We start from the raw sequence: 13,481 nt of genomic DNA on the forward strand, positions 1-13,481 counted from the left end.
AGTTATCCTGTACGCAATCTCCACAGCAATTGCAGTCATTCCCGAGGGTCTCGTTGCTGTTGTCACACTTACTCAAGCGTTTGGTGTACATTCAATGGCAATCAACAAGGCGCTTATCCGTCGTATGGCTGCATTAGAAATGCTTGGTGCAGTCACAAACGTTTGTTCAGACAAGACTGGTACACTCACCCAATCTAAGATGGTTCTTACGCGTTTCTGGATGCCGAAAAAAGGGTTTTATTCCATCAGCGGTCTTGGATTTGACATTAAAGGCGAGGTAAAATCAGAGAGTGACGAAAGTACAATCCCATCGAACGATATACCGCCTTATCTCAAACAGCTGGCCTACAATGCTGCACTTTGTAACATGAGCGAAATACGCAAGGACAAGGAAGGCGACGGTTATCACGGTATTGGCGACCCCACAGAAGTTGCTCTCCAAGTATTTGCTTACAAGCTGGACATGGGAAAGCCCAAGTTACTAAGCACCAAAGGTGGACCAGGATGGACTTTAATTTCCGAGTATCCCTTTGATTCTTCCATTAAGCGTATGAGTGTTCTGTGCAAAAATTCCGAAGGAGAACACATTGGGTTCCTCAAGGGTGCTACCGAACGTGTATTGGAACGCTGTGTAGGAATCAAAACTGGTGACAGCGTCGAATATATCAGTCAAGAGCAGCTTAACAGCATGGTCTTACCTCAAGTTGATGAGCTCGCTCGTGGTGGTCTTCGTGTGCTATCTCTGGCTAGCCGTTCTGTCAAGGTCAACGGTAAAGTGACGGCCGAAACTTTTGCCCGAGAAGATATTGAACAAGACATGTTCTTTCTCGGTCTTGTCGGCATTTATGATCCCCCGCGCGTCGAATCCAAGGATGCAGTTATTGAATGTCATCAAGCCGGTATTACTGTTCACATGCTGACTGGAGACCATATTGCAACTGCCACTGCCATTGCCCGTGAAGTCGCTATCTTGCCTAGTGATTATGGACTTAATCTGCCGCCTGGAAAGTCAGATCCTAGAGCGCTTGTCATGTCGGCCCAAAATTTTGATCGATTGACTGATGCCCAAGTCGATGCTCTCGAGAACCTTCCCTTAGTTGTTGCCCGCTGTAGTCCAGATACAAAGGTTAAGATGATAGAAGCATTGCATCGACGCAAGAAGATTGCAGGTATGACTGGTGACGGAGTCAATGATAGTCCAAGTCTCAAAGAAGCCGACATCGGTATTGCAATGGGTCAGGCCGGTTCCGATGTAGCTAAACAAGCCGCTGATATTGTGTTGGTTGACGACAATTTCGCCACTATTGTAAAGGCAATTGAGGAAGGTCGTCGTGTGTTCAGCAATATATCGAGATTTGTGGTCCATATGGTCTCTGGAAACGTAGCCGAGCTTACACCACTTATTCTGGGTCTGGCCTTTAGAGATCTAAGTGGGGACCCTGTGTTTCCAATGACTCCAATTCAGATTCTGTTCAACAATATCCTCACAAGTTCTCCTCCGGCCATGAGTCTTGGTCTTGAGCCTGTCCATCCCGACCAGATGCTCCAACCTCCACGTACATCAAAACAAGCTTTGTTCGCAAGAAATAACGTTATCGATATTTTATTCTATGGTGTGATGATTGGCGGCATTTGTCTACTAAACTTTGTGGTCGTGGTTTGGGGTTGGGGAACCGGAAATCTCGGCGAAGGTTGCAACCACAGATACAACGATTCTTGCGAAGAAGTCTTCCGAGCCCGTGGTGCGCTATTTGCAACCTTGACATTGATCATCCTTTTGCACGGTTTCACTTGCCGTGATTTGTATCAGCCAACATGGACCTGGAATGCGATGAAGAATATGAACAACAAGTATCTCATCTGGAGTACGATTTGCGGTATTTGCCTCATGCTTATTTGTCTCTATGTCCCTGTCTTGAACACCGATGTGTTTAAGCAGCACCCCATTACCTGGGAGTGGGGAATGGTTGCTGCCTCTATACTAGTCTACATTGCATTTGCTGAAGGGTGGAAGTGGCTCAAGAGACGTTTCTGGTAAAAAGAAAACAGAAGAAAAAAAAAGCATTCGATGGAAAGGAAAGAAGTTGATGTTAAATATGTATACATATTATGGCATGCTTTTTTGCAGAGTAGTATAACGATATTTTGTGTATACCTCTTCCCTTGATTTTTTTATTATTTTTATTTTTATTACTATTATCACTCTCACTGTTTATTACTATAACTACTAGATTACCACATATTTAATATTGCTCTACTATATATATATATATATACTTTTTCTTATAATATAATCCATCCCAATAAATAAAATAAATTCAAATACATTAAAAGAATTGAAAGTATATATCTATTAACTTACAGTGATAAAGAAAATGTCTATAAAACACAAGTAAATTATACAGAATGTGTTTTGGATATTTATAAGATAAAGATAACAATTAAAGGCAGCATTTTTGATTGCAAAATATTAAGAGAGACAGAGAGAAAAAGCCTCTTTCTCTCTCTCTTTCTCTCTTGAGAGAGTATGTGTGTTTGGGTGTTTGGGTGTATATTTATATGTATTTCCTTTAAAAATCTTCATAATCATCTATCCCACATCATTTGCCAGTCAGACCCCCTTTTATTCGATCACATATTTAGTTGGCTTACCTTCAATACCATTGATTGCATGGAGGAGGAAAAGGACAAAATCCGAGGTGAATTGCATACTAAAGCCTTGGTACAAACCACGTAAACCCCATCCTGAAAGGTGTCTCTGTTTTGCTTTCTTGCTACCCTTGACAACCTCCCTCCGCCCACCCTCTTCCTTAACAATGCGATAAAACGCATCCATGATACCAGTGTAAGGTACAGGGCGAAGGGCGACAACGCTCTCGAAGCGCTTGTTTCCTGGAGTTCTTGATCGGATCTGACACTGTAGGCGTTTACGAATAGTATCGAGTGGAAGGGTAATAATAAGCTCGAGAGTGTTGAGTCCAAGTTCAGCTAAACCGTAAAGGAAAGGGGAATCATTGGCCGAGATACGAAAGACCCGGTCAATAATAAGGGGAATTGTGTTTTGTAACAAAGGGGTAATAGAATGGTAAAGAAGAGTTGGAACAAGGTTGTGAGATAAGTATAGTCCCCATAGACCACCTTCTTCGTTGAGAATGGTTCGTAGGGCGTGAAAGGGGCCCTTGTACTTGCGCTGCAGAGGTGATGCTGATTGTACCATCATTCTAGAACACAAAGTTTTCTATTGTTTAACGCTATATTTATTATTTTCACTGTACATATTACCTTGTTTTGATGAGTTCAAGTGGACTCAAGATAAATCCAACAATTAGGTTACTAGCCACCAATGTTGCAAGATTAGGGCCAACCCGATCCAGGTGGACAAGAGGAATTGTATCGTCGTAAAGGTCAAACATATCATTCAATGTACCCTCGAGCGTGGGTTGGAGGAAGAGATGAAGGACTTCGCATAACCAACTGGTGTATTGTCCCTTGAATAGGGATCTCCACCCTTCATGAGGCTGTTTAATTAAGAGTCTGATGCCTTGCCAGACACCACCCTCAATTGGTTTAATCTGGTGAGTGGGCCGGGTACTATCATCGTACACACTAGTACGAACAACGTAGCCACTTTCATCCAAAGAGACCTTTTTCTTAAAAGCTGGGTTGTCGGCATCTAACGAGGCAGTCGAAAAATCTAATCCTTCCGTCGAGTGGCGTCGCTTTCCTCCGGTGCCATAAAAATCATCTTCCTCGTCTTCCTCTATCTCTTCGTCTGTACTGTCACTGTGATCATGGTTGTCGTCTTGTTGATGAGAAGTTGTGGCGAGTACTTCGACATCTTCATGGGGCATGTATTGAACCTGCAGAAGAGTCTTGGATACTTCAAAGGGACTATTGATGGCAGTTGTGATGTACTTTAGGACGGTAAAGTTAATTAGTTCGCGAGCAGCTGCCTTGGAGTCGATGAGGTCGTCGTAATCATCGCTGTAATAAAGAGGTTGTCCTGAAAGAGTGGTGTAGTTGTCTGTGGTGAGGCCAGGTATGTAGTATGGTCGTAACCCGTTGACCCCTTTTCCGGGTGCAGCGGGGAATGTGGCAAAAGGATGACTTTGGTCGGCGGGCATAAAGATGTAAAAGTCGAGAAAGTATATATAATATCACTTGATCAACACGCTACAAATACACACACAGATTATATATACAAAAGTATATGTGTAAAAATACACGCACCTGAGTGGGCGTTGAGCTAGATTGGGTTCTGACTGTTTTCTAGTTTGTGACGTCAGATAATTCGGGGAGGGACATGGGGTTGGGACAGATTTTAGAGATTTTTTTTATTAAAAAAAAAAAGAGATTATTCTTCTAGTGCACACACACACACAAACACATACATGTGTACCACACAAAACGTAGGATAATCATAATAAAATGGCATTTAAGCATAGTATTTTGGTTTTCTGTAATTTTGTTTCAAATCAATTTGATTTTTTTTATGGCAAATTGCAAACTGTATATCTTTTTTCTTTAATTAAAAAAAAAAAAAGGCGCGAGCCATTGCAGAAAATAATAGTAATAATATGTATATATATACATATATTATATTGTAAAAAACTGTATTGAATTGTGAATGTGAGATTTGAATCAGATAGTTAAATTATAAAAAGAAAATAAAAGGCACTCTAAGAAAAGGTAAACAAAAAAAGAAGAAGACAATGGACATGAAGAAAAGGTAAAAGTAAAAGATGTGAATATGAGGATGAAGAACTCCTTGATTAGAAGAGAGATGCGAGGGGAGGAGCGTTTACTGAGGGAAGTTGTTGTTTCTGGTCGGTGTCATTAAGGAGGGTTCGGATTGCTGATAACTTTGGGGAGGGAAAGAAGGAGGAAGAGGAGGAAGAGGAGGAAGAGGCGGAGAGAGGGGGTTGGGGTCTGTGGAGGGGTGGAAGCCGTACAAAATGATCGTCTTGTGCAAAGTGTGTGTAGGATAGATCGCATTCATGCCGCTGGCGCTTGTCCCTGGTGGGGTGAACGGGACGGGTGTTGTACACGGTGCTGCAGGACGGCGGGCCGGAATGAAGGTATTTATGGGAGGCAGGATCCCGTTCCCTCGATCCGAAAGTGGGTAGTGTTCTGTCGGCAGACGGGTCGGAGTTTTCACTCATGGAGGGTGACAAGGGTGTGTCCTTCTCGGACAAAGACAAAGAAGGTGAAGTGGAGGATGAGGCCAGCAAAGCGCGCAACACGTCCTCGATCATTGTTAAGCGACTTTCGATTGCATGGATTGGTGTGGTTCCAGTCGTCGATGTAGATGGACTGACGGACTTCTTCCGTTCCAGCAGAGGTGTCCCGGTCGGTGGTTTTGGTTTGAGTGAACGCGAGTAGTCGCACTCCATGTTCGTCTTTGCACAGCTGGTACAAGGCTTCTCGCCGTTGCATTTAATCTTCTTCCGCCGGCATTCGCCACAGGCACTCACAACCTTGAGTCGCTTGTTGCGTCGGGTACTTTCGAGCTGAAGATCTTGTTTGGAGGCCATCGAGATATGTGACAAGAGAAAGAAAGAAGTAAAGAAAAGGAAGAGGTGAACGGAACAAGATAAATAAAATAAGGCCAATTTGTGGTTTTCGGCAATCAAAAGGGAGTCAAATCAAATCGATTCGACGAAAAAAAAAAAGCGTTGCCACCGGGTTCCCCTTCCCAACCCCCCCTCTGTCTCTCCTTTTATCCCTCTGTCTCCCCCCTTCTTTCTGTCTCTTTTACACCTATTCATCAAATGCAGAAGTCGATAGCGTGGCAACTTTTTCTCCTCGACCAATTAAGGCAGGCGCTGGTGTTCAGGTCACCGGCCAACATCGTCCGTGCCTGCCACCGATTCCATTCTCGCCTTGAGTTCTCGCCTTTTTCTTTATTTCAATAAAAGTCATGGCAATATTTAATTCTTCCACACGCAAGGGACTCAATCTTCCCCTCCTTGGCAAGGGCTGAATTCCCTATGGTTTGGCCCTAGAATGAACAAGAAATCAATACGAAATAGAACAAGAAACAAGAAACAAGGACGCAGCTTAAAATAGAATCACCGGCGATCCGAGGTGCAACAGTGCTTCCCGACACCGTCCGTGAGGCTTGTCCCCGAATAACTCTCTTGTGAGAACAAACTTGATCATGCCCATCTTGTTCGTGTTTCTTTTCTTTCTTTTTTCCGTTTAACTCATAGCAACAACTGATATTATTACCATGGCAAACATTGAATGGGAAAAGAGATGGCAAAATGGCCAGACTGGCTGGGACAAGGGCACTGTCAGCCCCGCCCTCAAAAAACTCATCGAACAAGACACAGACGGCGCGATTGTGCCTTGCAAGGGCCGCGGCCTCGTGCCTGGCTGTGGTTCTGGTAGGGCAACTATCACCATGTGAAACCCTATCCATAAACCTTTTTTTAATAGGCTATGATGTCCAATTCCTCGCATCCAAGAACCTCCACATGACGGGCATAGACCTCAGTCCTACTTGCATCAAATTGTGCAGAAAGGTATCTCTGATAGAAATATTCTTATCTAGTTATGCCGAAAGTTCATGCCATTTAAATTACATGCCCAATAGAACCATCCCGACGCCGCAAAGGATAACTACGCCTTTGAGACCGGGAACTTTTTTGATTTTGAGGTGCCGGACGGCGGCTATGACCTGGCGTACGATTATACGTAAGACCCAAAAATAAAATAAAAGCAAGAATCAAACCAAACCAAACCAAACCAAACCCAACTTATTTCAGTTGACCTGAACTCAACTGATTATTATTATTATTATATTATTATTATTGGCTCCGGAACCTCGCTCCATCTTCAACCAAATAAAGGTTTCTGTGTGCCCTAGAGCCAAAGATGCGCCCCCAATGGGCATCCCGGTATGCCGAGATCATCAGGCCCGGTGGGGTGCTGATTGCACTCCAGTATCCACTCGATGGTCATGAAGGCGGTCCTCCCTTTTCATTGACTCCAGAAATGTATGTCGAGAATTTATTTAATAATAGGAATGATAATAAAAGACTTGGGCTGACATGTTGTATAGTTATGAGCAGCTATTGACACCTGCCTTTGAGCTTATTTATCTGGTTGATGCAGATGGCCACGAGTCTCGCATCGGTAATGAAAAAATGAGCGTGTGGAAAAGAAAGTCCAACTAGTCAAACAGAAGATGTGCTCTATACTTTCAAAGCTTGATCTTTTGTGTAGCAGTGTCTTCAGGGTGACTCTCATCACTCTTCCGTTTACTACCAATAAAATTACAATATATATCAATTATAACTACGATTTTGCCAATCATCTGTTCCACATTATCCTTACCTCAGGGGTGCAAAGGCCACATCAGGAGTTAAGGGAAAAGAAACGCAGTACATGTCCTTCTTGGGTGCTACATTGCGCACCAGATGAAGCTGGGTGAGCTCACTATCCACGGGTGCACCTATCATGTGTGCAACACGCTATTTTCCCTTGATGTCAGTTGGAGTTTTGGATGGCGAGAGTGCACCTACATCAAATATGTCCTGGCGAGGATCGGCGCTCTTTGTGAAACAGTGGCAGTGAATGATAGGGAGCTTGGCATCTTTGCTTGCTTCGAAAAGTTCTTTTTTGTCGTTGTACAAGCCACGGAAGGTGTCTGTGTATAATCCAATATCAGTATAGTGCGATATTGTGCACTTATTAAAGTACCCGTTCCGTAGATCACTATAGCACTTCTTACCCAAAAACTCAATCGCCGTTGCCGGGAGATTCATTACAAAATGATCGAATGTCTTCCACTCGGTTGATGTCTCTTGAAGATCTTGTACGGCCTTTTTAATAAACTCCCGCCCGTCCATATTGTAGGTGTGGATTTTTTTGCTGTCGATCTAACACAAATACGTAAATATAGTTAGAGCTTTCTCCAATCAACCAGGACCACCCCCACAGTCTTTATTTTACTTACCTTGTTCAACTGGACATTTTCATTGAGCCACTCATAAGAAGAAGGATTCAAGTCGTTTGCATAGACAATCGCTCCTCCCTTTGCCGCAGGGAGTGCGAATGGCCCCACACCAGCAAAAACATCGCCTACACAAGCTTACTTATTTTAGCATGCATAAACCCCCTCTTTTTTCTTTCTTTCTTTTGGTCTTCGCCCACTTACAGACGTTCTCAGAGGGCTTAAACATCCGCACCAGGCGCTCATGCTCTGTGTGTAAGCGTGAATTCCAATACACTTTGGAAAAGTCAAACTTGAATCTACAACCACTCTCTTTCTGCATTTGCAGGTCAGTCAAGGATCATACAAACACATAGCCGTGACAGCATTAAACATACCACCATCGTCATCATATTTCCATCGCCTGCCAGTAACTCCATCTTAAAGTAACGGTAGGTAGTGTCAATGCTGTTGGTCTTGTTTACTACGCAAGTGATGTTTTTGTTTTTCTATTCGTGTGTGTCAGTAATGTGTGTGTGTGTGTATCTCCAGATATGTCGTCTTACATCGAGGATAATCTCTCCAACAATCGTTTTCCAAGGATAATATTCCTCTCTCAGGTTCATGTGAGCTTGAGAATAATACCAACCATTAGCGTCATCTTATTTCATTCGAAAAAGCAAGTAGTATTTACCAATGTGTCCAGTTTGTGTAAAAGAAGAAGGAATCTCCTTTGCATCCTTAGGCATTACAGCGTGCATAATCTGCTCTGTAGTAAAAATAAAAGTAAAACTGATAAATTACAATGAACAACACTCGATACTACTGCTACTGCCATTCATCTTATATACCACTAGTCCAATAGTCATAGTCCAAATCAATGTGGTGATCCACCACACCAAGCACATCCGTCTCCATAACCTTCTTGGCTTCTTGAGGAAGATTCTCGAGATCTATTAATAAATTATAAGCACAAACTTGCACAGATTTGATCTCCCATTTCCAAGATCTTAATCGCACCTTCTCTACGCAAATCTGCTTTAAGCAGCACCAACTTGGTTTCTTTAGATCCTGAATCTTCAGCTACGTTGCGGAGACGAGGTTGGTTCAGAAGGTTACTGTTGAAAACTGGTCTTGAGTCGAATGTTGGTAAAAATACATTAAGCAAATCTTACTTTCCAAATGCCTTAACAACTATGCCAACTCGCTTGGCTGGGACTCGGACACCGATAACATCATATGACTTTTTGAAAGCAGCCCGATTAAGAACCTTCATTCCATGATGAGCAGGAGGGAAAAAAATACTCATTCTATTTCAAAAATGCTGATCAAAGCTATAATAAAAAATACGTAAGGAAATGTATTGCCTCACTATAAGTTTATAGGTTTATTATTATTATTATTATTATTATTTTTTAAAAAAAAAACGTATATCTCTATAGGTAAGCCGTCACAGAGAACGTTGTATAGCAAAACCAAAGAAAAAGGTTTAATGACATCTTTATGTAAATAATATATATATATATATATATATATCTTTGCATCTTTTCTCCAAGCTAGAATATAACTAATTCAATCATTTTCTTCAAGCTCCAACTTGGTACGAAGTTGAGTAATAAGGTCCTCAATCTCACTATGGCACACAGGTGCCTCAATTTCAGCAATCCAAAAGAGCTCTCTGACAGCAAGTGGAATAACGAGCATAGTCGTATCTACAGAATTAGGGTCTGGTTTATCCAAAGGATCTCGAATATCTGCATCGATGTCTTCATAATCTTCCTCTTCTTCTTCCATGCGTACCACGGTGATTGTAAGATCTTCTTTAGTAACGACTGGCTTGACGGGTTTTGGAAGTCCCAATGGTTCTAATTTGGTTACTGGTGGCGGTGGACCTCCCAATGGTGCCGGGATTGGCGGAGCAATTGGCGCAACTGGAGTAGTCGGAGTAGTTGGAGTTGCGGTTGCTGCTGCTCTTGCCTTTGCTTTTGCCCTTTCTCTGGGAGTACCAACTGGTGGTTTGACAGGTGGTTTGGCAGGTGGTCTACCCCAGGCAGGTTTTTGTGGCGGTGCTTTCACTGGTGGAGCTCTTCCCCTTGGTGGTGGCGGTGTTCTTAAGGGAGCTCTCACTGGAGTCATTCCTCTGGGTGTTCCTCTAGGTGTTCCTCTTCCTGGCATTGGAGACGGCGATGTGACATACTCAGTAGATGTTGTTGCTGAGATCATTGAAGGTGTAGTAGATGCTATAGAAGGAGTGGTTGAAATTGTCCTCAACACTTCTACTTCGTCATCTGACTCTATGTATGAGCCCATTGGTGTCTCTAGTATTCTGTCTGGGGTCACCGATGGACCGTATACTGGTACTGTTTCTGTATTTTCGGTCTCACTAGGTTCTGGTAGATTTTCAGCGTCGTCTTCTTCGTCGTCTGAAAGATCAGGCTGATTTACTCTCTCGAGAATACGAAGTAGTTTTTTGCAGGCTTCGAGAGGGGTTACAGAATTATTACGAGCCTTCCTAGGCCTTTTCTCGACTTCTTCTTCAAATTCTTTTTGACGGGCCACAATGTCATCTTGACGTTCTTTCATGAGAGTTGTTTTGCGTTGTTGGTGCATTTGCTGACTTGCCAAGACGTAGTCGAGACGGACCTGACGCAGACGTTCATACTCTGCTGTCAATTGATTAAGGACAGGCTCATTAGCTTTGGATGCGGCACCTCCTCTCCGAATGGGTCTGCGTACACTGTGGAATGAATGATGAATTATGAAATGATGATGTCACGTTTGTTACCTTGGTGGTTTCTAATGTCAATAGCATATTACATTAGCTGTTATAAAAAGTGAATTAAGATGGAAGATGAGTGACTTTACCTCTGGCTGTCTTCCTCTTCTGACGGGTTCTCTTCCGGATTGTGGTGTGCCATTTGTTTCCTACATTACAATGAGGATGTGGAGGAAACAAGGATTAGGCTACTCACTAGCTGGAGTTTCAACTTCTCGATGTTGCGCTCTATGCCAGCAGCGAGGTTTTTGTATCTTTCTTCGGGTTTCATGACAGGAGCAAGAGGGTTTCCCCCCCTTGTCGTATGTGCACCCTTCTATTTCTTATTTGGGGGTTTAGGGTTCAACCATAGTTACCGAGAATCAATGTACACGATCTGGAGTGGTACATTTTTGCTAATTTATTTTCTGTTTACGATTTTGTTAAATATATATATATATAAATGTCTTTCCATCAATATAAAACACAGAAGGCGAGACTGACATCAAGACTAACATGTGCTTTTTTTTGAAGGAGCCTTGGTACCATAATCAGTATAGTTGCAAGATTCTATACCTCACGACAGTTCCACAAGCCAGGTGGATACTGCTGCGGTACACGCAATACAAAAGCAAAACACAGAATACAGTTTCTCTACATGGTACTGTGCTGTGCTTTGTATGACTTTGTGTGGCAGTAGAATGAATGGGTACGAACAACCAGTTTACAGATTATTCTGATACATTTGAACTGCCTACTTATCTAGTTACCTAACTATTTACTGAGTTAGCTAACCTCTTTTTATGTTAAGGATTGTGGTATATTTGTATAAATATTTACAGGCTTTATGTTTATTAATTAATTATTATTATTAAAATAGTAAGTTTTGGCTTCTGTACCACAATATTACAAAATATAGAAATACCAAAAAAGAAAAGAAAAGTATATTGCTTTAGATGGAACTGATCTCAAAGAAGTTCCAAAGGGGGGAATGAGGGGGGTGTGGGGGAAAGGAAAAGCAAGGGATATCCTTTTTGTTCATTGGTTGTACTTGATTGAATCCCAGTAGTGGTCTACTCACTGGTAAGCTGCCTTAATACTGATTATTTTTATTATTATTTTTATATTTTCTTGATTCATTTTCCGGGTGCCTGATTTTTCTAACCTCCACACTCTATACTACATCTTTTTCATTTCTTCTTATTACACTTTGTCGAAAAAGTGACCTGCTTGTCGCAATGGATGTCTATGACTTGACAAGAAAGAAGAGGCCTACCCACCTTACACTTGGGCAGTCGGCCAGTTCAGAATCTGCCACTACCCTGGGGATGCTCAATGCTACCCCCATGCAACCAAATTCAACCATAAGAGCTCACCGCATACCAGATGTCGTCTCTGGTCCTCCAAACCGAGATCATTGGAAGGTAAACTATTTTGCTTTTTTTTTTAAAAAAAAAGTTAAAAAACAACAACATCACAGCCGGTTTGTAGCTAATTCAACAATTGCCTTATAATCAGCCTGATGCAGATTCACTTCAATGTGCTTCACCAGACTGTCAGACTGCATTTGGGTTATTTGAACGAAGGCACCACTGTAGAAAATGCGGAGACATATTTTGCTCTGCCCATTGTTCAAACTACTTCCGACTTGACCACGCTTCACAGTTTCATCTCCGTGGTCTCTTGTCGCGGGGCTGTGATGCCTGTGCTGGCGATTATAAACAGTGGCAGGATGCTATGGTTAGGACAAAATCTAGACAGGTTAAGAAAGAGGAACCAAAGACAGAAGAAAGGGTAAAAAGACGTACCTTGATCATGACCCAACAACCACAGGCTATGGAAGGAGTGACTGAATTAGGAAGAGATGGTATGTTTAGTCTTAATTATACCAAATAACATTAACTCAACATTGTTAATATAGACATTGTACAGTCAGACCAATCCTCGTCTTCTTCACCGACTACTCCGCGGCCCAGGGGTATTGCTATCAGACACACGGCAAATAATGAGCATGGTAAGTCTTTTACTTTTATTGACTTCTTCGCTGGAGTATGGCAATGATTAGATTATTAACATGGTATTCTTTTTAGCTCCATTGCACCCTATACTATCCGTGCCTGCTGATTGGCAATGGTCAACATTTTAGAAGCATTTTCATTCCCACCATATATATTATCTTTTCTTTTTCTTTTTTATCCTTTATGTTTTCTGCTTCCGCTTTTAGAATCCAAAAACCCAAAAACCCGCCTCCCAAAAGCTTTTGGTTACCAATCTAGTAACCCTAATCAAATTGTAAATTATCATGTTTTTTTGTCAGGTTTTCTTTTTTCATTAATATTAATTATTATATTTATATTATTTATATTATATATTATTATTATCCATCTATACTCTTTATACTTTTTACTTCTTTTACATTCCATATTGGGCCAAAACATACAGTTGAACTGAATTAAATCAAAAAATAATACTTCTTGTCATCTTCATCACTTTCAAAAAAGAGAAAGAAAATTCGAATAAGAAAAGATTCATATATGGACACACCATCTACTGTCTTGGTTTCCCCAACCCATGTCCATGTCACAGGAAGACTATCCCACGAAAGAACAAAATCTGCTAATGATGTCCTTTTATCTGTTACTCAAAAAACATCCCTCTTACGCTCTTTATCCTCAAATACCCTTCGTCCCAGAACCAAGTCACTATCCATTCTTTTTGAACGCTGGTCGCCCCAGTTCTTATCTCCCCAAGAAGATGTTCCAGATCCAATCCAAAAAACCCAACTAT

General features: G+C 41.8%; 7 protein-coding genes across 7 annotated transcripts; 4 read left to right on the top strand and 3 right to left on the bottom strand.

The window, feature by feature from the left end:
• Positions 1-139: 139 nt before the first annotated feature.
• Positions 140-1,287, top strand: PHYBLDRAFT_14776 (hypothetical protein; the record flags this gene model as incomplete). The annotated part of the gene is made up of 1 exon (XM_018431944.1): positions 140-1,287. A coding segment is annotated over one exon (1,148 nt), but the record flags the coding sequence as incomplete, so codon positions are not given.
• A 55-nt stretch (positions 1,288-1,342) lies between these two features.
• Positions 1,343-2,035, top strand: PHYBLDRAFT_5889 (hypothetical protein; the record flags this gene model as incomplete). Its single annotated transcript, XM_018440401.1, has 1 exon — positions 1,343-2,035. A coding segment is annotated over one exon (693 nt), but the record flags the coding sequence as incomplete, so codon positions are not given.
• A 768-nt stretch (positions 2,036-2,803) lies between these two features.
• Positions 2,804-3,923, bottom strand: PHYBLDRAFT_98693 (hypothetical protein; the record flags this gene model as incomplete). The annotated part of the gene is made up of 2 exons (XM_018444068.1): positions 2,804-3,221; positions 3,283-3,923. Coding segments are annotated over 2 exons (1,059 nt in total), but the record flags the coding sequence as incomplete, so codon positions are not given.
• An 849-nt stretch (positions 3,924-4,772) lies between these two features.
• On the bottom strand, positions 4,773-5,534 carry PHYBLDRAFT_139827 (Zn(2)-C6 fungal-specific transcription factor; the record flags this gene model as incomplete). The annotated part of the gene is made up of 1 exon (XM_018430287.1): positions 4,773-5,534. One exon carries the CDS (start codon positions 5,532-5,534, stop codon positions 4,773-4,775), a length of 762 nt encoding a protein of 253 aa, XP_018297848.1.
• A 671-nt stretch (positions 5,535-6,205) lies between these two features.
• PHYBLDRAFT_179266 (hypothetical protein) lies at positions 6,206-7,307 on the top strand. The gene is made up of 5 exons (XM_018438129.1): positions 6,206-6,389; positions 6,442-6,527; positions 6,599-6,699; positions 6,855-7,001; positions 7,067-7,307. The coding sequence occupies exons 1-5, from the start codon at positions 6,233-6,235 to the stop codon at positions 7,179-7,181; spliced, it is 606 nt and encodes a 201-aa protein (XP_018297849.1). The 5' UTR covers positions 6,206-6,232; the 3' UTR covers positions 7,182-7,307.
• A 30-nt stretch (positions 7,308-7,337) lies between these two features.
• PHYBLDRAFT_176722 (hypothetical protein) lies at positions 7,338-9,303 on the bottom strand (the record flags this gene model as incomplete). Its single annotated transcript, XM_018437815.1, has 11 exons — positions 9,115-9,303; positions 8,960-9,057; positions 8,791-8,892; positions 8,634-8,708; positions 8,506-8,570; positions 8,338-8,448; positions 8,165-8,276; positions 7,964-8,088; positions 7,739-7,886; positions 7,530-7,654; positions 7,338-7,478 (listed from the first exon to the last, which is right to left on the bottom strand). Exons 1-11 carry the CDS (start codon positions 9,246-9,248, stop codon positions 7,338-7,340), a joined length of 1,236 nt encoding a protein of 411 aa, XP_018297850.1. The 5' UTR covers positions 9,249-9,303.
• A 2,629-nt stretch (positions 9,304-11,932) lies between these two features.
• Positions 11,933-12,840, top strand: PHYBLDRAFT_139831 (hypothetical protein; the record flags this gene model as incomplete). The annotated part of the gene is made up of 4 exons (XM_018430288.1): positions 11,933-12,118; positions 12,186-12,561; positions 12,616-12,708; positions 12,785-12,840. The coding sequence occupies 4 exons, from the start codon at positions 11,933-11,935 to the stop codon at positions 12,838-12,840; spliced, it is 711 nt and encodes a 236-aa protein (XP_018297851.1).
• Positions 12,841-13,481: the final 641 nt, after the last annotated feature.

The sequence above is a fragment of the Phycomyces blakesleeanus genome, assembly GCF_001638985.1.
Source record: "Phycomyces blakesleeanus NRRL 1555(-) unplaced genomic scaffold PHYBLscaffold_2, whole genome shotgun sequence".
NCBI lineage: Eukaryota > Fungi > Mucoromycota > Mucoromycetes > Mucorales > Phycomycetaceae > Phycomyces > Phycomyces blakesleeanus.